This window comes from Ranitomeya imitator, chromosome 4, assembly GCF_032444005.1.
Source record: "Ranitomeya imitator isolate aRanImi1 chromosome 4, aRanImi1.pri, whole genome shotgun sequence".
Classification (NCBI taxonomy): domain Eukaryota; kingdom Metazoa; phylum Chordata; class Amphibia; order Anura; family Dendrobatidae; genus Ranitomeya; species Ranitomeya imitator.
In genome coordinates, this window is record NC_091285.1 from 25,718,345 (window position 1) to 25,745,661 (window position 27,317).

Sequence of the window (27,317 nt, forward strand, 5' to 3'; positions counted from 1 at the left end):
GTTTCTACCAAACAGTTCCAGTTTGGTTTCATCAGACCATAGGACTTTCTCCCAAAACTCCTCTGGATCATCCAAATGCTCTCTAGCAAACTTCAGACGGGCCCGGACATGTACTGGCTTAAGCAGTGGGACACGTCTGGCACTGCAGGATCTGAGTCCATGGTGGCGTAGTGTGTTACTTATGGTAGGCCTTGTTACATTGGTCCCAGCTCTCTGCAGTTCATTCACTAGGTCCCCCCGCGTGGTTCTGGGATTTTTGCTCACCGTTCTTGTGATCATTCTGACCCCACGGGGTGGGATTTTGCGTGGAGCCCCAGATCGAGGGAGATTATCAGTGGTCTTGTATGTCTTCCATTTTCTAATTATTGCTCCCACTGTTGATTTCTTCACTCCAAGCTGGTTGGCTATTGCAGATTCAGTCTTCCCAGCCTGGTGCAGGGCTACAATTTTGTTTCTGGTGTCCTTTGACAGCTCTTTGGTCTTCACCATAGTGGAGTTTGGAGTCAGACTGTTTGAGGGTGTGCACAGGTGTCTTTTTATACTGATAACAAGTTTAAACAGGTGCCATTACTACAGGTAATGAGTGGAGGAAAGAGGAGACTCTTAAAGAAGAAGTTACAGGTCTGTGAGAGCCAGAAATCTTGATTGTTTGTTTCTGACCAAATACTTATTTTCCACCATAATATGCAAAAAAAATGTTAAAAAAAAACAGACATTGTGATTTTCTGGATTTTTTTTTCTCAGTTTGTCTCCCATAGTTGAGGTCTACCTATGATGTAAATTACAGACGCCTCTCATCTTTTTAAGTGGTGGAACTTGCACTATTGCTGACTGACTAAATACTTTTTTGCCCCACTGTATGTCTTCACAAGATCTAGAATGCTACAAGGGCCTGTACGTCTGCCCAGGGTGCACTGGGATCCATCAGACTCTGGGGTTAATTCCCTGGGTGACCCCCTGGGGTGGGGGGCTACACCTCTCATCTTGGAGAGATTGGTCGCAGTTTATTCTCGGATCCCGGACTGTGTGGCACGGCTGAGGTTTATTGTTTTTCCCGTCATCCCGCTCACCTGCAGCCGATCCTCAGCTTTATTTTCCACGGCTATTTTTGGGGGGCTGCTGACCGTCGGCTGGTGAAGTATGAAGGCACGCTGCCCCCTGGCACTTCACTCACAGCGCCAGTCATCGCCATCCAAGGTCACTGCTAAAACTTCTCGCCCTTTCAACACTTCTGTGAAGCATTTCACTGCTGAAAATTCCTCCGACCCCGGGAGCGAACAATCTAATTTTTTTTAAGCGTCCCCCGACTCCCGCAGGCCATTTATATCATTTATATGACACCATTCACTTTAACAAACTTTGGTTAAAAAAAATTCAGAAATTCATTAAAAAAAACAAAAAAAAAAAACCCAAAACTGTTTTGTTTTGCCTTTCTGGAGATTCACACCTTTTTATTTCTTTTAGTCTTTTGATATCGGTACAAATTTTGGATATTTTTTGTCATTTCGAGGGATGTTCCATTTATTCACCTTTATTGACCCTCTATAAAAGTTCAAAAGTGACAGCTCTACAAAGTCTAAACAAAACCACGCCCATATTAGAGCAACCACGCCCATTTAAAAACCAAGCTCCTCCCTTTACGTCACTTCCGCTTATTTCAAAACTGTTTTATGATGAATATTCGCTCGAAGTCAATTAAGCCGTCACTGTAGTGATGGAAAATTACCTGCTGTATACAGAAAATCCGATTTTGCCACTGCGCTGTGTGGTGCATTATGGGAATTGTAGTTTTTGCTCCATTTCCGCCTATAACAGCGCGACGTCGATAAAACTACAACTCCCAGAAGACGTTGGACAGGAAAAGGATTTGTCACGTGATACTGATCGTCCTATCAGGAAAGAGTACGGGCGGAAGTAGTGTTGTGTGCGTTCCACGCTGTAGATATTGGTGGATTTTGGGGCTGCTACAGTCGTGGTGACCCGGGGAAATGTCGGACAAGGCTCTGCGGGTGTAAGTACCGAGTGGGAACCGGAAAGGGGAAAGTGGGGACGTGCAGGAGGATGGAGGCTGCCTGTACCTGCTTGCATATGGATAATGTCTTTATTTTGGGGGAAATATTGATCATGTCGCAACTTTTGTCATTTGTTCTTATTAAAAATCCTCTTTTTTTCTCAATAACAGAAGGATTTTTTTTTAAATTCTATAATTTGCTGCTGGTTGCCAAGGTCACCGTCCACCTCTGCTGTGCATCAGCGGTGGTCGAGCTCCTAGATAACGAGCGCACTCGCTATTTGTGAGCGATCGGTCTACGATTTGCTTAGGTTCACTTGTGTTAAAGGGGTTGTCTGTATGACTGCAGACTTGTGGATCCTCACAGCGCGCACAGTGCTCGCTGTCAGGATTCGCTGACACTGGGAACTCCAATTACAAAAATGGTATTTAGTCCAAAATACATAAAAGTAAGAAATAAGAAAAAAAGTAGGTTAAAAAAAATTGTCCCATATTACTGACCGAAATATATGTTGCACTTTTTTTTTCGTAACAGTTGGGGGGGTCTCAGCTCCCTGGACTCCACCTGTCGGAACTTCTGACATGTCTGTAGGATAGGTGCACCTTAAAGGGGTGTGATATTGGTAACCTATCCCCCTCAATATTAGACACTGAATAGTAACAGTTCTGAAGCACCCGGGATGCTGGAGCCAACCTGGGTGGAATTGGGGGGTGCCAGGTGTCGGACCCTCACCGATTTTTGGATAGGACGTCAATATCACATGCCCAGAGAACCCCCTTTAAAGATCAGTGACCCTAAAGTATTTTCTATTGCTGAATATCAGACTTGTAAACTCCTGTTGATGGCAGCAGGGGGCGCCATACACCACATCCCTAGGATAACTGCTGGTTATTGCGTCCTGTGTCCTCTCTACAGATTGGCCTGCGGTGACGTGTACGGGAAGTTTGATCTTCTGTTCAACAGAGTTCGCCAAATTCAGAAAAAGAGCGGAGAGTTCGAGGTAAGGAGAAGGAAAGGCTTCGTTCCGTTTTCGAGAGTTAGAACGGCTCCGCTCACTTCTATACGAGGCCGGTGACGGGAGGGTATTGAGTGCGATTGGAAGGTATTGGTAGACGTGACATCACCTGCCCTTTATAGAAGTGAGCGGAGCAGGAATAACCTTCATTATCTCTGGCTACATAATGTCATTAAAGGGGTGGTCCGATACCTAAAATGTCCTTTATAAAAAATCTATTTTTTTTTTTAACACTCGTAGCACTTTTGTCATCCACTTTATTGTTAAATACCTTACACTTCTTTCTTTCATGCTAATCTCTACTTGTGTGGGTTTTTTTTTTTCTGTTTCTTTTTTTTTGTTTTTTTTCTTTAACTGCATTTCCTGTGACGTTTTGTATGAGGGGACTCCAAATCTGGGCGTCACAGGAAGCTGGAGCTGCACTTGCTTCCCCTCCTGGAACAAGGCGTCATCAGGAGGCGGTGTAACAGACACCCACTTACCGCAGTTTTTTTTTTTTTTTCCCCATCGCTGTCTCCTGATTCAATGGTATGTGATAAGGGATCGGCGATAGAAGTGGGGTGAGTGATACCAGCGCTGCGTCTAAAACTGGACGTCACAAGATGCTGAAGCTGCACTTCCCCTCCTGGAACAGGGCGTCATCAGGAGGCGGTGTAACAGACACCCACTTACCGCAGTTTTTTTTTTTTTTTTCCATCGCTGTCCCCTGATTCAATGATATGTAACCAGGGATCGGCGATAGAAGTGGGGTGAGTGATACCAGCGCTGCGTCTAAAGCTGGATGTCACAAGATGCTGAAGCTGCACTTCCACTCCTGGAACAGGACATCATCAGGGGGCGGTATAGTGGTCACTTACTACAGTTTTTCATCGATGTCCCATGATGAAGTGATACATAATCAGGGGGCAGCAATCAAAGTAGGGTGAGTTAAACCAGTGCTGAAAATCACTGAATTGTCATCTGGGGGCGCTGCTAGTGTGACTCACCCTCAGATGATGTCTCCTTTTACAGTGAGACGACCCTCTGGTGGAGACAGAAGCAGAGTGCCGATGCTGCGCTCGCTTCTACCACACTGTCATCATAGATCCAGGACGTCATCAGGGGATGGCGATGCAAAGATTTTTGTAAGTGAACCCAGCTCTGTCCTCCCTGATAATGTCTTGTTCCAGGATGGGGTGATGCAAGCTGAGGGGAAGTGAGTGCAGCCCCAGCTTCCTTGCACTTTTTCAGAGTGCTGGAGAACACTGGGACCAGAAGTGACTGTGACTCTCTGATGCCTGCGCACAAGAAAATTGAATTCACTGCCTAATATTTATTATTTTTCTTGCAGTTGCTTTTATGCGTTGGGAGTTTTTTTGGAACCAGTCCGGAAAGTGAAGCCCTTTGGCGGGAATATAAATCTGGAGTGAAGCAAGGTGTGTAGTGTAAGCGAATCTTTTTGCCCCCCCAAAAACATTTATTTATTTATTTTTAACTTTTCGTTTGACCCCTCTGCTCATATGGATGGCCCATCTCTGTTGAGGTCTCTGTGGAGTAGTCGGTGTGACTATGCATTATGTTGCTGACATGTAATACCACATGCGGCCTGCAATGGTGGCAGCATCCTCAGCATAATGTCTCTTTCTTTTTGTGTAGATACATAATAATTTTTTTTTTTTGTCTTTTAGCTCCTATTCAGACCTATGTTCTCGGGGCAAATAATCAAGAGACGGTAAAATATTTTCAAGATGTCGAGGGCTGCGAGTTGGCTACAAATATAACCTACCTGGGTAAGTGATTCTCTGTCCTAGGAAACTGTCTGCGGATATACAGTGGGACATTTTAACTGTTCATCCTGAGCCCCCCTGGTTCATGTAAAGAACTGCTGTGATACAGGCAGGGCAGTATGAGATAAGGAAGGAGCATCTGTAACCGTATAGTAAAATCGATGTATTATTTGGGGCTTATGCAAATAAATATTGATTTATCTCTTCTATCACTTCAGTGGGGGTGTCCGTCTGTCTGGCTCGTGTTTTTCTAGCTCTTGGCTACCAGCTTGCCATATATCAAACACCTGACTTAAATTTCACTTCTTTGTTACCTCTGTAAGTAACTCCCGCTGTCTATAGGAGTTGGCTACAGAGGTAACAAAGAAGTGGTTTTGTATTTCTGTGAAGCCTGGGGAGACTCTGGACGACTTCCAAGAGCTTTGCTTTCCCGCATTTGGGCATAAATCTGCCTAACTTGGTTATATTCTTATTTACAGGTAGGAAAGGAGTGTTTACTGGTGTGTCTGGCCTTCAGATTGCCTACCTGAGTGGCATCGAGTCCTCCAGCGAGCCGGCTCCAGCCTACTGCTTTACTGCAAAGGATGTCACATCTCTGAAAACGTCTCTAACCACAAACTCCAAGTTCAGAGGCGTGGACATATTACTAACATCGCCGTGGCCCAGGGATGTGTGGAACTACGGCAACGCTCCGGTCTGTTCCCCGGTCTGTTCCCCGGTCTGTTCCCCGGTCTGTTCCCCTGTCTGTTCCCCTGTCTGTTCCCCTGTCTGTTCCCCTGTCTGTTCCCCTGTCTGTTCCCCGGTCTGTTCCCCGGTCTGTTCCCCGGTCTGTTCCCCTGTCTGTTCCCCTGTCTGTTCCCCTGTCTGTTCCCCTGTCTGTTCCCCTGTCTGTTCCCCTGTCTGTTCCCCTGTCTGTTCCCCTGTCTGTTCCCCTGTCTGTTCCCCTGTCTGTTCCCCTGTCTGTTCCCCTGTCTGTTCCCCTGTCTGTTCCCCTGTCTGTTCCCCTGTCTGTTCCCCTGTCTGTTCCCCTGTCTGTTCCCCTGTCTGTTCCCCTGTCTGTTCCCCTGTCTGTTCCCCTGTCTGTTCCCCTGTCTGTTCCCCTGTCTGTTCCCCTGTCTGTTCCCCTGTCTGTTCCCCTGTCTGTTCCCCTGTCTGTTCCCCTGTCTGTTCCCCTGTCTGTTCCCCTGTCTGTTCCCCTGTCTGTTCCCCTGTCTGTTCCCCTGTCTGTTCCCCTGTCTGTTCCCCTGTCTGTTCCCCTGTCTGTTCCCCTGTCTGTTCCCCTGTCTGTTCCCCTGTCTGTTCCCCTGTCTGTTCCCCTGTCTGTTCCCCTGTCTGTTCCCCTGTCTGTTCCCCTGTCTGTTCCCCTGTCTGTTCCCCTGTCTGTTCCCCTGTCTGTTCCCTCCTTTTGGGATTCTGTTTTTGTTTTTTCCTTGGAGGAGGTTCCTTGTGAAGACCATTTTTGCCCGGGTGCTCAATAGGGCGTGTACTTCTTCCTCCTGTTTTGACGCTAACCAATCATAAGCCAGCAGCAACACACTAGAGAAAAGGCCACGCCCCCTCTCATAGCTTAGAGCAGGTTTGTCAGTGTATGAGGTGCTAGGGGGGACAGGTATCTTCAGCAGACCCCAGGTGTCATATTAACTAATCGTCCTGCTACGATAACGTCACAGGGGGAGGGTTGTTGGGAGGCAGTGTGAATAGGCACCCTGACGCCGTCCGACAGCAGCATTTCAATGGTTAATATCTGACGGAAGTCGTCTGTTAGGGTGCTTTCTCATCGAGTTTGGTGTCCCCCGTTGGGGCCTACATGCAAAATCCCCCTCCAAATATCATTTTGCCGGGGATTTCGGACGCTGTCAATTTAACACACGCAGACAGGAAGTGCGTCTTTGATCTCTTCCATTGGCTTGCGCCAATGGGTGTCCCGATAGCTGGGGGGAGCACTACTGAATACCCCCCATACCTGTCGTCATGAACGCCGGCCTACAGCCAGCGTTCATAGGTGGCGTTTGTGCTGAAGCGCTGCATGCGTAGTACAGGCCATCAGACAATCGCAGTTTTAAGTCCCTTAAATGGACTATTAAGTCACGGCTCTGTGAATAAGGGGAGGTAAAAACAAAAAATTGCCCGGTCTGAAGGGGTTACGTAATGGCGTTTGTATGGTGCTCGTATTTGACCTGATTGCATTATGTAATATACAGATTTTTTTTTTTCCTGTCGTCAGACTGATGTGAACGTGAAAACCTGTGGATCGGCGGCGGTCGCCGGTCTCGCTGTCAGTTTAAAGCCTCGATATCACTTTTCGGCGCTGCAAGGAGAAAACTACGAGCGTCTTCCTTACAGGTAGGTGAGGACGCCCTCATATCCGACATTAGTCCGTAGGCCCTCATCTGTCGGGTTCATTACTGACTAGTTTTTTTTTTTTTTTTTTTTTTTTTGTTAGAACCCTTTTAGTAATGAGGATTTTTTAAATGTTTTTTTATTAATAATTATTATTATTTATTATTATTTTATTTTATACAGAAACCACGTGGTCTTACAAGAAAACGCCCAGCACGTCAGCCGCTTCATAGCATTGGCAAGTGTTGGCAATCCTGCTAAGAAAAAGGTAAAGCAGGCCGAAACGCATCTCTACGTGCAAATTAAAAATCTACCGTTTCGTGTCTGCAGCTCCTATTTCGATTTGTTTCTCAATAGTTACAGACTTCTTTTTTTTTTTTTCTTCTATTTTTTTATACTAAAATACATGTATTTAGGTCTAAAAATCATTTTTGTAGGAAAAGAAAAAAAATGCATAGTTTATATTTTTTTACACTAAAAATGAGTTAACTGAGAAGCCATCAGTGAGCTCAATCACATTGAGTAGCTCAGTTTGTTACTTTTTATGTCTTATTTATTTTTTTTCTTCTCTGATTTCTTCTTGGCCGACTTCAGCTCAACTTCCAGATGTGTTGGAGGAGGGAAAAGACCCTTCTAATGACAGCGCTTGCATGTCAGGGGGGCACAACGTGTCAGAATGGGAATGTTTTGTATAGGAAAAAAAAAATGGAACGTATGATTTTTCTTCTTGGTTATTTAATTCTAACGCTCCTCGTCCCCCTTTTTTTTGCTGCAGTACATCTATGCGTTCAGCATTGTGCCCCTCAGTCTGATGGACGCTGCGGAGCTGGTGAAGCAGCCGCTGGACGTCACTGAGAACCCATATAGGAAATCGGGGCGAGACGCCAGGAAGACTCCGGGGGCTAAAGCCGCAGAGGAGGTGACATGAGCTGATGTTCTGTAGGATTAAGGGGGGGGGGGGGCAAAAAAGTGACCGACATTAACTGGTTAATGACCTGTGACCATTTTCATCATGGGACGCTAAGCAGTAGGTGAATCCGGCTCAGGAACCGATCTCGTACCGTCCCAGGGAGACGCCAGCCGTGTTACATAGCCGACTTCTGACCACAGCGACCGGACCGTGCTCTGACCGCAGCAGTGCAACCATTTAAATGCCGCTGCGAACATGATAAATGGCGTCATTGCGCGCATAGCGACTCCCACTGTGACGCGAGCACTGGCTTTCTTTCATGACCGCCATCTTGGTCCTTCTATGGCGCGGAATCAAATGTTTGTTTTAATTTTATCCTTAGTCTAAGCTGTGAAGTGATATGAGAAAGATATAGTCAAAAATTACATTTATGGGATTGAATAACTAAATATTGACATGTACATATGTGTACGCCCTGGCGCCAAACCAACACAGCTAATCACCCCAAGAACACCATCCCCACAGTGAAACATGGTGGTGGCAGCATCGTGCTGTGGGGATGTTTTTCAGATTTGGGGACAGAGAAAATGGTACGAGTGAAGGGGGAAGATGAATGGTGCGAAATACAGGGATATCCTTGAGCAAAACCTGTTCGCCAGTGATTTTGATCCTGGGACGGAGGCTCCCCCTGCAACAAGACAATGACCCAAAGAGAACTGCTAAAGAAACACTCGAGTGGTTTAAGGGGAACATTTTTTGGAGCGGCCTAGTTAAAGCCCAGACCTTAATCCAGTAGAGAATCTGAGGTCAGACTTGATGGTCACCAGAGGAAACCGTCCAACATGAAGGAGCTGGAGCAGTTTTGTCTTGAGGATTGGGCAAAAATCTCAGTGGCGAGATGTGGAAAACTCAGAGACTTATCCAAAGCGGCAACAGGAGAAACTGCTTCTCCAGGCGCTAACACAATGGTCAGACTCGACCAATCCCCTCTCCTGATGACAGGCGATAACTTACTGCCACCACAGAACCCCTTTAAGTTCTGAGATGGATGGCGGAGACATGAGGCGGTGCTCCCCCCCTTGTATTGACACTACTACTCCCATCATTCTCTGATTGCTCATGTCGCGGTTCTGTAGTTGTGCGGCAAAACGGGTTTACCTGTCCCAGTGGGATCTTGGTGTTGTGTTTTTTCGGCTGTGCACGTTCCGGTTACAGCAGATTGTAGGCCCGGTGTCTTGTCTTCTCTGCCATCTTCATGCACTTTCATGTATATTGCGGCCGCTCTGAGGCTTGGAGCAGTATCAGTCATTCATGGCTGCTTTTATTTAACCCCCTCCCTCCCGCTATGTGTGTCTGCGGATTCTCTTCACAATTGGTGCACTGTTCCACATATCTGTAAATGTGTGGCCATGTTTGGGTTATACCTCCTTCCTCCACTAGATGGCAGTGCTCTTGCCTCCGACATTGGTCTATACCTCCTTCCTCCACTAGATGGCAGTGCTCTGGCCTCTGGCATTGGGTTATACCTCCTTCCCCCACTAGATGGCAGTGCTCTTGCCTCCGACATTGGTCTATACCTCCTTCCCCCACTAGATGGCAGTGCTCTGGCCTCTGGCATTGGGTTATACCTCCTTCCCCCACTAGATGGCAGTGCTCTTGCCTCCGACATTGGTCTATACCTCCTTCCTCCACTAGATGGCAGTGCTCTGGCCTCTGGCATTGGGTTATACCTCCTTCCCCCACTAGATGGCAGTGCTCTTGCCTCCGACATTGGTCTATACCTCCTTCCCCCACTAGATGGCAGTGCTCTGGCCTCTGGCATTGGGTTATACCTCCTTCCCCCACTAGATGGCAGTGCTCTGGCCTCTGGCATTGGTCTATACCTCCTTCCTCCACTAGATGGCAGTGCTCTGGCCTCTGGCATTGGTCTATACCTCCTTCCTCCACTAGATGGCAGCGCTCTTGCCTCTGGCATTGGTCTATACCTCCTTCCTCCACTAGATGGCAGTGCTCTGGCCTCTGGCATTGGTCTATACCTCCTTCCTCCACTAGATGGCAGCGCTCTTGCCTCCGGCATTGGTCTATACCTCCTTCCTCCACTAGATGGCAGCGCTCTTGCCTCTGGCATTGGGTTACATCTCCTTCCTCCACTAGATGGCAGTGCTCTTGCCTCCGGCATTGGTCTATACCTCCTTTCTCCACTAGATGGCAGTGCTCTTGCCTCTGATATTGGTCTATACCTCCTTCCTCCACTAGATGGCAGCGCTCTTGCCTCCCGCATTGGTCTATACCTCCTTCCCCCACTAGATGGCAGCGCTCTTGCCGCCTGCGCTGATCTCGCCCTGTCACCTGATTGGTGTTTTGATTAATTGCCGCACTAATTATCTGTACTCTCCGGCGTTCCCCTCCCAGGAGACGCTCCCTCCTAGTCACCCGGCATCCAGTAATTCACAAGCTTTCTACTTCTTGACCTCATGGATGTCATGTTTGTTCAGACATTTGTCTAATTACTGATTACCCGTGTAATGAGGATTCTCATTGTTGTGACCTCCCGCTAATTACTTTTTCTTAAACCTCTGCAGGAAGAGGAGGCGCAGCAGTTTTTCTTTGACTTGAATAAGCAGCAAGGAAAGAAACGTCATTCGGACGGGAAGGGCGGGCACCAAACCAAACAGCCAAAGAAATACCGTGAGTGGCCGAGACTGCTTGTTTCTTATACCAATCCTGAGTAACATCCTGTATTATCCTCCAGAGCTGCACTCACTATTCTGCTGGTGCAGTCACTGTGTACATACATTACATTACTGATCCTGAGTTACATCCTGTATTATACCGCAGAGCTGCACTCACTATTCTGCTGGTGCAGTCACTGTGTACATACATTACTGATTCTGAGTTACCTCCTGTATTATACCCCAGAGCTGCACTCACTATTCTGCTGGTGCAGTCACTGTGTACATACATTACATTACTGATCCTGAGTTACCTCCTGTATTATACCCCAGAGCTGCACTCACTATTCTGCTGGTGCAGTCACTGTGTACATACATTACATTACTGATCCTGAGTTACATCCTGTATTATACCCCAGAGCTGCACTCACTATTCTGCTGGTGCAGTCACTGTGTACATACATTACATTACTGATCCTGAGTTACATCCTGTATTATACCCCAGAGCTGCACTCACTATTCTGCTGGTGCAGTCACTGTGTACATACATTACATTACTGATCCTGAGTTACCTCCTGTATTATACTCCAGAGCTGCACTCACTATTCTGCTGGTGCAGTCACTGTGTACATACATTACTGATCCTGAGTCACATCCTGTATTATACCCCAGAGCTGCAGTCACTATTCTGCTGGTGCAGTCACTGTGTACATAAATTACATTACTGATCCTGAGTTACATCCTGTATTATACTCCTGAGCTGCACTCACTATTCTGCTGGTGCAGTCACTGTGTACATACATTACATTACTGATCCTGAGTTACATCCTGTATTATACCCCAGAGCTGCACTCACTATTCTGCTGGTACAGTCACTGTGTACATACATTACATTACTGATCCTGAGTTACATCCTGTATTATACCCCAGAGCTGCACTCACTATTCTGCTGGTGCAGTCACTGTGTACATACATTACATTACTGATCCTGAGTTACATCCTGTATTATACTCCAGAGCTGCACTCACTATTCTGCTGGTGCAGTCACTGTGTACATACATTACATTACTGATCCTGAGTTACATCCTGTATTATACTCCAGAGCTGCACTCACTATTCTGCTGGTGCAGTCACTGTGTACATACATTACATTACTGATCCTGAGTTATATCCTGTATTATACCCCAGAGCTGCACTCACTATTCTGCTGGTGCAGTCACTGTGTACATACATTACATTACTGATCCTGAGTTACATAGTAACATAGTAACATAGTAACATAGTTAGTAAGGCCGAAAAAAGACATTTGTCCATCCAGTTCAGCCTATATTCCATCATAATAAATACCCAGATCTACGTCCTTCTACAGAACCTAATAATTGTATGATACAATATTGTTCTGCTCCAGGAAGACATCCAGGCCTCTCTTGAACCCCTCGACTGAGTTCGCCATCACCACCTCCTCAGGCAAGCAATTCCAGATTCTCACTGCCCTAACAGTAAAGAATCCTCTTCTATGTTGGTGGAAAAACCTTCTCTCCTCCAGACGCAAAGAATGCCCCCTTGTGCCCGTCACCTTCCTTGGTATAAACAGATCCTCAGCGAGATATTTGTATTGTCCCCTTATATACTTATACATGGTTATTAGATCGCCCCTCAGTCGTCTTTTTTCTAGACTAAATAATCCTAATTTCGCTAATCTATCTGGGTATTGTAGTTCTCCCATCCCCTTTATTAATTTTGTTGCCCTCCTTTGTACTCTCTCTAGTTCCATTATATCCTTCCTGAGCACCGGTGCCCAAAACTGGACACAGTACTCCATGTGCGGTCTAACTAGGGATTTGTACAGAGGCAGTATAATGCTCTCATCATGTGTATCCAGACCTCTTTTAATGCACCCCATGATCCTGTTTGCCTTGGCAGCTGCTGCCTGGCACTGGCTGCTCCAGGTAAGTTTATCATTAACTAGGATCCCCAAGTCCTTCTCCCTGTCAGATTTACCCAGTGGTTTCCCGTTCAGTGTGTAATGGTGATATTGATTCCTTCTTCCCATGTGTATAACCTTACATTTATCATTGTTAAACCTCATCTGCCACCTTTCAGCCTAAGTTTCCAACTTATCCAGATCCATCTGTAGCAGAATACTATCTTCTCTTGTATTAACTGCTTTACATAGTTTTGTATCATCTGCAAATATCGATATTTTACTGTGTAAACCTTCTACCAGATCATTAATGAATATGTTGAAGAGAACAGGTCCCAATACTGACCCCTGCGGTACCCCACTGGTCACAGCGACCCAGTTAGAGACTATACCATTTATAACCACCCTCTGCTTTCTATCACTAAGCCAGTTACTAACCCATTTACACACATTTTCCCCCAGACCAAGCATTCTCATTTTGTGTACCAACCTCTTGTGCGGCACGGTATCAAACGCTTTGGAAAAATCGAGATATACCACGTCCAATGACTCACCGTGGTCCAGTCTATAGCTTACCTCTTCATAAAAACTAATTAGATTGGTTTGACAGGAGCGATTTCTCATAAACCCATGCTGATATGGAGTTAAACAGTTATTCTCATTGAGATAATCCAGAATAACATCCCTCAGAAACCCTTCAAATATTTTACCAACAATAGAGGTTAGACTTACTGGCCTATAATTTCCAGGTTCACTTTTAGAGCCCTTTTTGAATATTGGCACCACATTTGCTATGCGCCAGTCCTGCGGAACAGACCCTGTCGCTATAGAGTCCCTAAAAATAAGAAATAATGGTTTATCTATTACATTACTTAGTTCTCTTAGTACTCGTGGGTGTATGCCATCCGGACCCGGAGATTTATCTATTTTAATCTTATTTAGCCGGTTTCGCACCTCTTCTTGGGTTAGATTGGTGACCCTTAATATAGGGTTTTCATTGTTTCTTGGGATTTCACCTAGCATTTCATTTTCCACCGTGAATACCGTGGAGAAGAAGGTGTTTAATATGTTAGCTTTTTCCTCGTCATCTACAACCATTCTTTCCTCACTATTTTTTAAGGGGCCTACATTTTCAGTTTTTATTCTTTTACTATTGATATAGTTGAAGAACAGTTTGGGATTAGTTTTACTCTCCTTAGCAATGTGCTTCTCTGTTTCCTTTTTGGCAGCTTTAATTAGTTTTTTAGATAAAGTATTTTTCTCCCTATAGTTTTTTAGAGCTTCAATGGTGCCATCCTGCTTTAGTAGTGCAAATGCTTTCTTTTTACTGTTAATTGCCTGTCTTACTTCTTTGTTTAGCCACATTGGGTTTTTCCTATTTCTAGTCCTTTTATTCCCACAAGGTATAAACCGCTTACACTGCCTATTTAGGATGTTCTTAAACATTTCCCATTTATTATCTGTATTCTCATTTCTGAGGATATTGTCCCAGTCTACCAGATTAAGGGCATCTCTAAGCTGTTCAAACTTTGCCTTCCTAAAGTTCAATGTTTTTGTGACTCCCTGACAAGTCCCCCTAGTGAAAGACAGGTGAAACTGCACAATATTGTGGTCGCTATTTCCTAAATGCCCGACCACCTGCAGATTTGTTATTCTGTCAGGTCTATTAGATAGTATTAGGTCTAAAAGTGCTGCTCCTCTGGTTGGATTCTGCACCAATTGTGAAAGATAATTTTTCTTGGTTATTAGCAGAAACCTGTTGCCTTTATGGGTTTCACAGGTTTCTGTTTCCCAGTTAATATCCGGGTAGTTAAAGTCCCCCATAACCAGGACCTCATTATGGGTTGCAGCTTCATCTATCTGCTTTAGAAGTAGACTTTCCATGCTTTCTGTTATATTTGGGGGTTTGTAACAGACCCCAATGAGAATTTTGTTACCATTTTTCCCTCCATGAATTTCAACCCATATGGACTCGACATCCTCATTCCCTTCGCTAATATCCTCCCTTAAAGTGGACTTTAGACAAGACTTTACATAGAGACAAACCCCTCCTCCTCTCCGATTTTTACGATCCTTTCTAAACAGACTGTAACCCTGTAAGTTAACTGCCCAGTCATAGCTTTCATCTAACCATGTCTCGGTTATTCCCACTATGTCAAAGTTACCTGTAGATATTTCTGCTTCTAGTTCTTCCATCTTGTTTGTCAGGCTTCTGGCGTTTGCGAGCATGCAGTTTAGAGGATTTTGTTTTGTTCCAATCTCCTCACTGTGGATTGTTTTAGAAATGTTCTTACCTCCCTTCTGAGTATGTTTTCCTGGGTCGTCTTTGTTTGAGTCTAATGTTTTTCTTCCCGTCCCCTGTATTCCCGTCCCATCCATCCTGTATTATACCCCAGAGCTGCACTCACTATTCTGCTGGTGCAGTCACTGTGTACATACATTACATTACTGATCCTGAGTTACATCCTGTATTATACCGCAGAGCTGCACTCACTATTCTGCTGGTGCAGTCACTGTGTACATACATTACATTACTGATCCTGAGTTACCTCCTGTATTATACCCCAGAGCTGCACTCACTATTCTGCTGGTGCAGTCACTGTGTACATACATTACATTACTGATCCTGAGTTACATCCTGTATTATACCGCAGAGCTGCACTCACTATTCTGCTGGTGCAGTCACTGTGTACATACATTACATTACTGATCCTGAGTTACCTCCTGTATTATACCCCAGAGCTGCACTCACTATTCTGCTGGTGCAGTCACTGTGTACATACATTACATTACTGATCCTGAGTTACATCCTGTATTATACCCCAGAGCTGCACTCACTATTCTGCTGGTGCAGTCACTGTGTACATACATTACATTACTGATCCTGAGTTACATCCTGTATTATACCCCAGAGCTGCACTCACTATTCTGCTGGTGCAGTCACTGTGTACATACATTACATTACTGATCCTGAGTTACCTCCTGTATTATACTCCAGAGCTGCACTCACTATTCTGCTGGTGCAGTCACTGTGTACATACATTACTGATCCTGAGTCACATCCTGTATTATACCCCAGAGCTGCAGTCACTATTCTGCTGGTGCAGTCACTGTGTACATACATTACATTACTGATCCTGAGTTACATCCTGTATTATACTCCTGAGCTGCACTCACTATTCTGCTGGTGCAGTCACTGTGTACATACATTACATTACTGATCCTGAGTTACATCCTGTATTATACCCCAGAGCTGCACTCACTATTCTGCTGGTACAGTCACTGTGTACATACATTACATTACTGATCCTGAGTTACATCCTGTATTATACTCCAGAGCTGCACTCACTATTCTGCTGGTGCAGTCACTGTGTACATACATTACATTACTGATCCTGAGTTACATCCTGTATTATACTCCAGAGCTGCACTCACTATTCTGCTGGTGCAGTCACTGTGTACATACATTACATTACTGATCCTGAGTTACATCCTGTATTATACTCCAGAGCTGCACTCACTATTCTGCTGGTGCAGTCACTGTGTACATACATTACATTACTGATCCTGAGTTACATCCTGTATTATACTCCAGAGCTGCACTCACTATTCTGCTGGTGCAGTCACTGTGTACATACATTACTGATCCTGAGTCACATCCTGTATTATACCCCAGAGCTGCACTCACTATTCTGCTGGTGCAGTCACTGTGTACATAAATTACATTACTGATCCTGAGTTACATCCTGTATTATACTCCAGAGCGGCACTCACTATTCTACTGTATCTATGTTAGGATCAGTACAGGATCAGTAATGTAATGTATGTACACAGTGACTGCACCAGCAGAATAGTGAGTGCAGCTCTGGAGTAATAAATAACACTGGTCAACGTAATTTTTCTGGCAAAAGGTTTTAAAACCTATTTTAAGACAATTTTGGCTGCTGATTACGAATATGATCTCCGTTTTTGGTTATCGCATCAGGATTTCGAGTTTTTCAATTTTTGATGAAAATTACTCCTAATGTTTTATGATAAAAACACATGATTTTCGATACTACATTTTGTATATTTTTAATCAAGGAATAACAAAGATTACAAAGTCTGTGTACAGCAAATCAAATATACTTATGGAATGAAACTACAAAATATAAACACACATATATACGGCGCACAGATGAATGACAAATGGCCGTTATTATTGGAACTTTCCTTTCTCGGCTGATCTGTGATGTGCGGCTTCTGGGTGGTCTCTCATCAGGCTCCAGCAATAGTCGCCATTATATGTGAGTCCCACCGGCCTTGATACCGCTCTTCCATTGTTTTAATGTCCTGATGAAAACGCTCCCCTTGTTCCTCGCTCACATCCCCAAGGTTCTGTGTAAATAGTGAATCTTCATCCTCATTCTCCATCCGAGATTCCGCAGACTCGTTAGTAGCTCTCCCACAATCTCTTCATAGTTCTCGGCTTTCTTATTCCCTAAAAAAGTCTGCACCACATTACACAATGCCTCCAAGCTCTTTCTTCTGTCTCATTCATTGATGTGATAACATTTGGGTCTCCCATAACTGTTCTTATCTGAAGTCCATCAAATATTCCGGCCTTTTTCTTCTCTTCACTAAGACCAGGAAAAGTTGAACATATATAGTTACAGCATTCTCCACTGTGATTGGGAGCTCTGACGAACTGCTTCATCAATCCAAGTTTTATGTGTAAGGAGGAAAGACAATGTCCTTCCTATCCACTAGAGGATCATGGATGACATTCTTATCGCCAGATGCCAAACTCTGCCGCTGAGGCCATTCAGTTGTCACCCAATGCTCTGCTGTAGCTCTACTGTCCCAGTAGCACAGAAAACAAGGGTGTTATCATAACAAATGGGAATTATGCATGTTCAAAGAAAACAAAGATATTCTCACTTTTATTTGGAGACTAAATGAAAAGTAAATTTACCTTAGTGAACCGTATAAACCGGCACTTTTCATACACTACTTATGTTTATCATGGAATTCATTAAAATGGGCTATATACCTATAGCGCAAAAACGTGATGTGATAGTGAAATTATAAGATCAGATTTGAATTCAGCCGCCTCAAATTAGTCTACAACTGTTCTTAAAGTCCATGCCAGAACATTTTTTTTGTTTGTAGACCAGTGTTATAAATGTGACATATTTTAGGCTACTGAGGTCTGTTCTTTTTGGCTTTTTTTTTTTTTATCTCCGTTACTTACCACCATCTTCTTTCTGACAGCTCTGCCAACGGGGCCGTGCTGGTTTTGTCTCGCCAGTCCTGAAGTGGAGAAGCACCTGGTGGTCAGCATCGGGGAACATGTAAGTGTCAGCGGGTGCGATGCCCTGAGTGCTGCGTCATTGTATAACCGGTACGCTTTCTATGGAGCCGATACATCGCAGTGCACGAGAATAAGCCGAGGAATTCAGAATCTTCTTCGAGCAATCAGTTTTGGTCTAAGAACAAGAACCCTCACAACCAAAACTACAGGGTGTGGTCCCACCGGAGGTGGGAGGAGTGTGGTGTGTGTCCGCCGGAGGGGTAGGAGTGTGGTGTGTGTCCGCCGGAGGTGGGAGGAGTGTGGTGTGTGTCCGCCGGAGGTGGGAGGAGTGTGCTGTGTGTCCGCCGGAGGGGGGAGGAGTGTGGTGTGTGTCCGCCGGAGGGGGGAGGACTCTGGTGTGTGTCCGCCGGAGGGGGAGGAGTATGGTGTGTCCCCGCCGGAGGGGGAGGAGTGTGGTGTGTGTCCGCCGGAGGGGGAGGAGTGTGGTGTGTGTCCGCCGGAGGGGGAGGAGTGTGCTGTGTGTCCGCCGGAGGGGGAGGAGTGTGGTGTGTGTCCGCCGGAGGGGGGAGGAGTGTGCTGTGTGTCCGCCGGAGGGGGAGGAGTGTGGTGTGTGTCCGCCGGAGGTGGGAGGAGTGTGGTGTGGTCCCGCCGGAGGTGGGAGGAGTGTGGTGTGGTCCCGCCGGAGGGGGGAGGAGTGTGGTGTGTGTCCGCCGGAGGTGGGAGGAGTGTGCTGTGTGTCCGCCGGAGGTGGGAGGAGTGTGCTGTGTGTCCGCCGGAGGGGGGAGGAGTGTGGTGTGTGTCCGCCGGAGGGGGGAGGACTCTGGTGTGTGTCCGCCGGAGGGGGAGGAGTATGGTGTGTCCCCGCCGGAGGGGGAGGAGTGTGGTGTGTGTCCGCCGGAGGGGGAGGAGTGTGGTGTGTGTCCGCCGGAGGGGGAGGAGTGTGGTGTGTGTCCGCCGGAGGGGGAGGAGTGTGGTGTGTGTCCGCCGGAGGGGGGAGGAGTGTGCTGTGTGTCCGCCGGAGGGGGAGGAGTGTGGTGTGTGTCCGCCGGAGGTGGGAGGAGTGTGGTGTGGTCCCGCCGGAGGGGGGAGGAGTGTGGTGTGTGTCTGCCGGAGGTGGGAGGAGTGTGGTGTGGTCCCGCCGGAGGGGGGAGGAGTGTGGTGTGTGTCTGCCGGAGGGGGGAGGAGTGTGGTGTGGTCCCGCCGGAGGGGGGAGGAGTGTGGTGTGTGTCTGCCGGAGGTGGGAGGAGTGTAGTGTGGTCCCGCCGGAGGTGGAGTAGTGTGGTGTGGTGTGGTCCCGCCAGAGGGGGGATGAGTGTGGTGTGTCTCTGCCGGAGGTGGGAGGAGTGTGGTGTGGTCCCACCGGAGGTGGGAGGAGTGTGGTGTGTGTCTGCCGGAGGTGGGAGGAGTGTGGTGTGGTCCCGCCGGAGGTGGAGTAGTGTGGTGTGGTGTGGTCCCGCCAGAGGGGGGATGAGTGTGGTGTGTCTCTGCCGGAGGTGGGAGGAGTGTGGTGTGGTCCCACCGGAGGTGGGAGGAGTGTGGTGTGGTCCCGCCGGAGGTGGGAGGAGTGTGGTGTGGTCCCGCCGGAGGTGGGAGGAGTGTGGTGTGGTCCCGCCGGAGGTGGGAGGAGTGTGGTGTGGTCCCGCCGGAGGGGGGAGGAGTGTGGTGTGTGTCTGCCGGAGGTGGGAGGAGTGTGGTGTGTGTCCGTTGGAGGGGGGAGTGTGGTGTGGTCCCGCCGGAGGGGAGGACTGTGGGGGGGGGGTTGAGGTCCTGGGTGGCTGTGGCCACTTTCGGTGGACTGTGACGTGCCTACGGCCGCTTGCACCCATCTCCTGACAGTATTCTTCGCCATATTGTCTGCTGCATAGTCACAGTAGACAGCACATTTCCCCCGACGCCGCGCTTGTTTATTTTTGATCACGTCTTCGTTAATGAGAATTTAAAGTGAACTTGCCATATGCAGGTAATACAGCAGTGAACGTGCAGCGTATGTACCGCGCTCCAGCATATGCTGGTGATACATAAGCAAATATAATAAAATGTCTCTTGGAAGAAGATGGGGGGGGAAACAATCTTGCTTCATTACATTTTTGCATTAAGGGGTTAATTTTCCACACTTTTAGTGTGAGTGCGGATCATCAGGAAAGTGTCGGCTCCGGTCCGACTAGTGAATGGTTTTCTTTGTTTGTTCTTCTTCTCTCCCGTCCAGTGCTACGTTGCTCTTGCTAAGGGCGGCCTGACGTCGGACCACGTCCTCATCCTGCCCATCGGCCACTACCAGGCCATGGTGGACCTTTCTTCTGAGGTGGTTGAAGAATGTGAGAAGTACAAAGCTTCCCTGAAGAAGTTTTACAAGTCCAAGGGGAAGAGATTTGTGATGTTTGAGAGGAACTACAGGAGTCAGCACCTTCAGCTGCAGGTAAAAGCTGTGGTTTTACAGTGACTTGCCAGGGGAAGGAGCCGAGCGGCCACCTCTACGCCCTAGGACTCGCCTCGTGGGTGTAATCACTAGACCGTTCTCCCACTCGCCTGGTGGCACGGAGTCTGCTCTGTATCTATCCAGCTCACACGTATAATGAGCCCCATAAGTAGGATCATCCGCAACCATTTCTGCTGCTAATTGGTCTGTGGGGAATGGAAGTGTGTTCACGTCAGCCCTGTAATTGCATCCTGTCCCTTTAATTGACGCGTGCACTAGGCTGCCTAAAAGGGTTTCATCACATATATGTTGGGCACCGGAGTGGATCAGTGGGATATGTAATGTATATCTTGCCCGTATATCGTGTACAGGATTTCTGTGCTTTTTGTGAAATACCATACACTTATCATCCAAGCCTTCTCTAAGGCGAGCACCACCACTCCAGTCCGCTGAACGAGATGGGTGTACGTGTCTTGTGTTTGGCGGAAGGGAGAGGGCGGAGGGCCGCCTGTGTACGTGGAAGGAGGGCGCCTTTGTGCGTGGAGAGGGGTCGGAGGGCTGCCTTTGTGCGTGGAGAGGGGTCGGAGGGCCGCCTTTGTGCGTGGAGAGGGGGCGGAGGGCCGCCTTTGTGCGTGGAGAGGGGGCGGAGGGCCGCCTTTGTGCGTGGAGAGGGGGCGGAGGGCCGCCTTTGTGCGTGGAGATGGGTCGGAGGGCCGCCTTTGTGCGTGGAGATGGGTCGGAGGGCCGCCTTTGTGCGTGGAGATGGGTCGGAGGGCCGCCTTTGTGCGTGGAGAGGGGTCGGAGGGCCGCCTTTGTGCGTGGAGATGGGTCGGAGGGCCGCCTTTGTGCGTGGAGATGGGTCGGAGGGCCGCCTTTGTGCGTGGAGATGGGTCGGAGGGCCGCCTTTGTGCGTGGAGATGGGTCGGAGGGCCGCCTTTGTGCGTGGAGATGGGACGGAGGGCCGCCTTTGTGCGTGGAGAGGGGTCGGAGGGCCGCCTTTGTGCGTGGAGAGGGGGCGGAGGGCCGCCTTTGTGCGTGGAGATGGGTCGGAGGGCCGCCTTTGTGCGTGGAGATGGGTCGGAGGGCCGCCTTTGTGCGTGGAGATGGGTCGGAGGGCCGCCTTTGTGCGTGGAGAGGGGTCGGAGGGCCGCCTTTGTGCGTGGAGAGGGGTCGGAGGGCCGCCTTTGTGCGTGGAGAGGGGACGGAGGGCCGCCTTTGTGCGTGGAGAGGGGTCGGAGGGCCGCCTTTGTGCGTGGAGAGGGGGCGGAGGGCCACCTTTGTGCGTGGAAAGGGGGCAGAGATCAGCCTGTGTGCGTTAGGAGGGTGCAGCATGTAATACCGGAGTGACGGGGACGTCCATGAAGGAGATCTGGATGACAATGGCCGGCAGCCCTTGAGTGTGAGAGAACAGCTGGTGACCTTCACATATACTGTATATCCCACCTCACCCACCCTTTTGTTTATAAAGAGCCCGTCCCCTTTAGGGTGACTCTTCCTCCATGATTTTTGAGGCTTTGGGTGTAATTGTGATGTCACCGCGTCGGCTCGCCCGTCTACATTGCGGGTGAGTCTGGTGACGTCACATAGATGATGCGAGCCCCCGCAGTGTTTTCGGAGGTCCCTTCCAGCCCCGCGCCCTCCCTGCCGCTGCCTCGGCTCGAACAGCTCATTGCATCTCATTAGTTTAAGTCTGTAGCGTCGGGCCGTCCCTGTCTGACATGATGACTCGCTTGCTCTGAGGGACGCACCGTCCCGGTGATGACTTTGCCTCTTCAGTGGTTTTCTGTGCAATCCTTTGCATTGTTGTTTTCTACGGCGGGGGCGCCAACACTTCCACTATGGCCCTCCTGGGTATACTGAGCGCTCATTAATAACCCAGTGTGCAGTGAGCGCCCTCTAGTGGTGACTGCATTGCTTTACCAGGTGGTCCCTCTGCCGCTGAGCTGCTGCACTACAGACGACATTAAAGAGTCCTTTATTGTACAAGCTCAGGAGCAGAACATGGAGCTGCTGGAAATCCCAGAGCACACCAACATCAAGCAGGTAAGGTAACTAATTCCCGTAAGTCTAGGAACAACTTTCTTTTGACTCCATCTCAACTTTTTTTTTTTTTTTTTTTTTTAGATTGTCCAGCCTGGGACACCGTACTTTTACGTCGAGCTAGATAACGGAGAGAAACTCTTTCACAGGATTAAGAAAAACTTCCCGTTGCAATTCGGAAGGTAGGAATGATAAGACCGTGTTGAGATTCTCAACCGATCAGTGGACCCTTTAACCCCTTCACGCTGTGGTCCTTTTCCGTTTTTGCGTTCTCGTTTTTCGCTCCCCTCCTTCCCAGAGCCATAACTTTTTTTTTTTTTTTCCCCCCCGTCAATATGGTCATGAGAGGGCTTGTTTTTTGCGGGACAAGTTGCACTTTTTCAACGACACAATTGGTTTTACCATTTTGTGTACTAGAAAATGGGAAAAAAATTCTAAGTGCGGTGAAATTGCAAAAAAAAAGTGCAGTCCCACACTTGTTTTTTGTTTTGGCTTTTTTGCTAGGTTCACTAAATGCTAAATCTGACCTGCCATTATGATTCTCCAGGTCATTACGAGTTCATAGACACCAAACATGTCTAGGTTCTCTTTTATCTAAGTGGTGAAAAAAAATATGTTCTTTTGTTCGCCTGTTATTACATTTTAATGCAATGTCGCGGCGACCAAAAAAAACGAAATTCTGGCATTCTGAATTTTTTTTTCTTTCTACACGGTTTAGTGATCAGGTTAAGCCTTTTTTTTTCTTATTGATCGGGCGATTCTGAACACGGCGATACCAAATATATGTAGGTTTTATTTTTTATTTTTTTTATTTATTTTTTTTTTTATTTTGAATGGGGCGAAAGGGGGATGATTTAAACTTTTTATCTATTTTTTTTTTTTTTCTTTTATCTTTTTCAAATTTTTTTTTACTTTTTTTTTTTTTTTTTTGCCATGCTTCAATAGCCTAGAACAGGGGTGTCGAACTGCATTTCTCGAGGGCTGCAAACAGGTCATGTTTTCAGGATTTCCTTGTACTGCACGGGTGATAATTTAATCACCTACACAAATAATGAGTTGGTGATTAAATTATCACCTGTGCAGTACAAGGAAATCCTGAAAACATGACCTGTTTGCAGCCCTCGAGGAATGCAGTTTGACCCCCCTGGCCTAGAAGCTGGCACAACTCGATCGCCTCTGCTACATAGCAGCGATCATCAGATCGCTCCTATGTAGCTGAATTGCAGGCTTGCTATGAGCGCCGACCACAGGGTGGCGCTCACAGCAGGCCGGCATCAGTAACCATAGAGATCTCAAGGACCTCTATGGTTACTATCCTGACGCATCGCCGACCCCCGATCATGTGACGGGGTCGGCGATGCGATCATGTGCGACCGGAAGCGCCGGTTAAATGCCGCTTTCAGCGTTTGACAGCTGCATTTAACTGGTTAATAGCGGTGGGTGAATCGCGATTTCACCCGCCGCTATTGCGGGCACATGTCAGCTGCTCAAAACAGCTGACATGTCCCAGCTTTCAGGTGGGCTCACCGCCGGAGCCCTGCATCAAAGCAGGGGACCCGACCTCCGCAGTAATAGTACGGCGGAGATCGGGAAGTATGTATGGGAAGCCGGAATGGACAAACTTGTGGCCAATTTTGTTTTTTTTCTTTTATTACAGGGAAGTTTTGGCCAGTGAAGCCATCTTGAATATACCAACCAGGGCTGACTGGAAGGCTTGTAAACTGGAACCAGACGAGGAGGAGAGCCAGGCCAAGTCCTTCAGAAGAGATTTTGAACCTTTTGACTTTTCGGTACAAGACTGAAATGCACTGGATTTTTTTCTTGGGGGGGGGGGGGGGGGATTGTTTTCTTTTATGTTTTTATATTTATATCGCTGATGAGTTTTTAATACATTATTATAAAAAAAATTATATGTTTGTTGAAGGGGTAGTCTGGAATGGCAATATTGAGATGATATTGTGGTGGTCCGACAACCGACACCCCCACCAATTGGTTGATAATTAAAGCAGCGGTCTCCATCTGCCACCACAGCTCCTTACTCCGTGCAGTGGCCGTTCTCAGGTACTGCACCTCACTTCAGTAGGAGCTGAGCTGCAGTACCAAGGACGGCCACTGCTGGATGTATAGAGCTGTTGTAATCCAGCATTCTACATCCGTTTGCTCAGGGATGATACTGGTAGTTCTCGGTTTGAAGACCCCCACCAATCTGACAATAGGCCATTAATATCTTAGTCCCGGGCAGCCCCTCTTAAGTACATTAAAAAAAAAAAAAACCTTGCGTTTTTACTTTTGCACAGTTTTTTTTTTTTTGTATTGTTTTTATCAGCCATTTTTTAAAGTGGTAACAGGAAGTGCCGCCATATTTGTTGTTTCTTGGCTTTTCAGAAGCTGATGGTAAAAAAAATTACTTTCTTAATAACCTTTTATGATCTGTTTCGAAAGTGACAACTAATATAGCCGCACTTCCTGTTAGTCTTCTAAAATGGCCGCCCCCAAGAATATAGTAAAGTGACAATAAATCTCTCTAAGTAAATAAAAGAGAACGACCAAACTTTGTCCATCACTTTAATGGTTCATTTAATGAAAAATTGACAATTTTTTTTGGGGGGGGTGAAAATCCCCTTTTAAAAAACACTTTAAGATTACTGTACTTTTTTTTTTTTTGTTTGTTTTTTTTTTCTGTTTGTTTTTTTTTTTCTGTACCTGAAACAATTTGTACTCGGTTTTCTATATATTTCCATAATTGGAGTAAACAAAATTTTTGTTTTGATATTTATGTAAATAAATGTGGATGGTTTTAATAAACCACATTGTACTGTATGGTAAAATGAATGGCGCCGTTCAAAATTACAACTAGTCCCCGCAAAAAACAACCCCTCATACGGCCATATATGGGGAAAAATAAAGAAGTTATGGCTCTTGGAAGATGGGGAGAAAAAAAAAAACAAAACTTGAAAATGGCCCAGGGGTGAAGCAGTTAATGGTTGGTATAATCATGAACGGTCTGGTATTGCAGCCAAGCCACAGATGTTGAAACTGCAATACCAGGCACAGCCTGTGGAAAGGAGTGGCGCTGTTTCTGCAAAAATGTCACTTTTTAGACAGGTTTTTGCAGAGTATGAGATTTCTCGCTGTGTTTTGGCAGCTTTTAGTGTGCACATCTGTTATATTGCAGAAAGGATCTGACATTCCTGCTCAGCTCATGTTAACCTTGTACAGCGATTCCTGAAGACTCTTGAATATCTCAGCTTTTTTGCATTCCGGAAAAGTTTATTGTCCTTATGTTTAAAAGGTTCATCCAATCATATCGCATTCTGCATATAGGAGCTGCAGATTTTTCAATTTTCACTCTGATCATCGGGCTATATTAGACTCTATCTTCCTGTTATTTCAGGAAGAGTTTTCGGCAGTCAGTTTTACAATGACTGATAACACAGGATCCACCATTCACAATAGGTGATGTCACAGCTCACCTCCTCCTCCTGTACAATGACTGATAACACCTCTATATACAGTAGATAACACAGGATCCACCATTCACAATAGGTGATGTCACAGCTCACCTCCTCCTCCTGTACAATGACCTTTGCACACGCTCATTAGATGCTTCAATACAACAGATAGGGGAGGAGTCTGTTTATTGTGGCTAATGTACATGTGCATTTCCTGAAACAAAAACAAGCCCCAGTGTGACTGGTGTGAAAATTTCAAACCTCTATTCTTTTTTTTTTTTAATACAGATTGTCATATGAAAAAGAGACATTTAACCCAAAAAATGATTTAAAATGTAGGTAATTTTCGGATGATAGTTTCCCTATAAATGCAATATGAAAATTGCCTCTTCTGAGAAAAAGAGGACTTAACTCTATAGTGCCACCTGTTGGAAGTAGCGATCCTACAAGTCACAATCAACTCTTTAATGAGTCGTGCAATATGACTTGGGATAAAAGCCAAATTAGTATCTCAATTCGCAGACACGGTGTTTCGGGCTGTTGGCCTTCATTTTAAACAAAAAAAAAATATTTTTGCATTTCTGTTCCGTTGAAAATGTTGCTCTCCTTGGCATTTAGCTTCTTTGCACATTGGCTGCAGAATGAGTTCACTTAGAATCTACCAGTGAGCTCATTCTGAGAGGAGCGTTTATAACTTTTATCATTTTCCGAGCTCATCTCAGTTGATTTAGGATCACGTGAAAGTTCATTTAACCTTTTTTTTCATGCAGTTTGTGATCATAAACTAGCATATAGCAAAGAAAGCTAGTAAAAGCCAAAGTGCAACATTTTTAATAAAACCCAACTGCAGAAATGACCGTTTGCCAAAAATAATGTCGGCAAAGGTGTCCACACCTTTTAGGTGCACCGCTGACTGAGCATATTCGATCTAAACAATGGGGACATGTGAGATTTAGTCTACAGGAAACATCACTTTTTCATACTGATTTGTCTAATTTTTGATCCTCCGATTACTTCCTTGTGCCGCACCCTGCTCCCTTCCCTTGCGCCGCACCTTGCTCCCTTCCCTTGCCGCACCTTGCTCCCTTCCCTTGCGCCGCACCTTGCTCCCTTCCCTTGCGCCGCACCTTGCTCCCTTTCCTTGCCGCACCTTGCTCCCTTCCCTTGCGCCGCACCTTGCTCCCTTCCCTTGCGCCGCACCTTGCTCCCTTCCCTTGCGCCGCACCTTGCTCCCTTCCCTTGCGCCGCACCTTGCTCCCTTCCCTTGCGCCGCACCTTGCTCCCTTCCCTTGAGCCGCACCTTGCTCCCTTCCCTTGCGCCGCACCTTGCTCCCTTCCCTTGCCGCACCTTGCTCCCTTCCCTTGCGCCGCACCTTGCTCCCTTCCCTTGCCGCACCTTGCTTCCTTCCCTTGCCGCACCTTGCTTCCTTCCCTTGCGCCGCACCTTGCTCCCTTCCCTTGCGCCGCACCTTGCTCC

The 27,317-nt window shown here is 46.9% G+C and overlaps 1 protein-coding gene across 2 annotated transcripts; it reads left to right on the forward strand.

Moving 5' to 3' along the window:
- Positions 1 to 1,897: 1,897 nt before the first annotated feature.
- On the forward strand, positions 1,898 to 25,193 carry CWF19L1 (CWF19 like cell cycle control factor 1). Of its 2 annotated transcripts, none has more exons than XM_069763405.1 (14): positions 1,898 to 2,011; positions 2,928 to 3,012; positions 4,358 to 4,442; positions 4,695 to 4,796; positions 5,273 to 5,499; positions 7,018 to 7,136; positions 7,317 to 7,401; positions 7,909 to 8,052; positions 10,626 to 10,731; positions 17,893 to 17,972; positions 20,139 to 20,348; positions 22,272 to 22,391; positions 22,473 to 22,570; positions 24,046 to 25,193. In XM_069763405.1, exons 1-14 carry the CDS (start codon positions 1,989 to 1,991, stop codon positions 24,188 to 24,190), a joined length of 1,629 nt encoding a protein of 542 aa, XP_069619506.1. In that variant the 5' UTR covers positions 1,898 to 1,988; the 3' UTR covers positions 24,191 to 25,193. The 2 variants fall into 2 exon arrangements, with proteins under 2 accessions (XP_069619506.1, XP_069619507.1); XM_069763406.1 differs by having other exon boundaries at positions 5,273 to 5,487.
- The last annotated feature ends 2,124 nt before the right edge of the window (positions 25,194 to 27,317 follow it).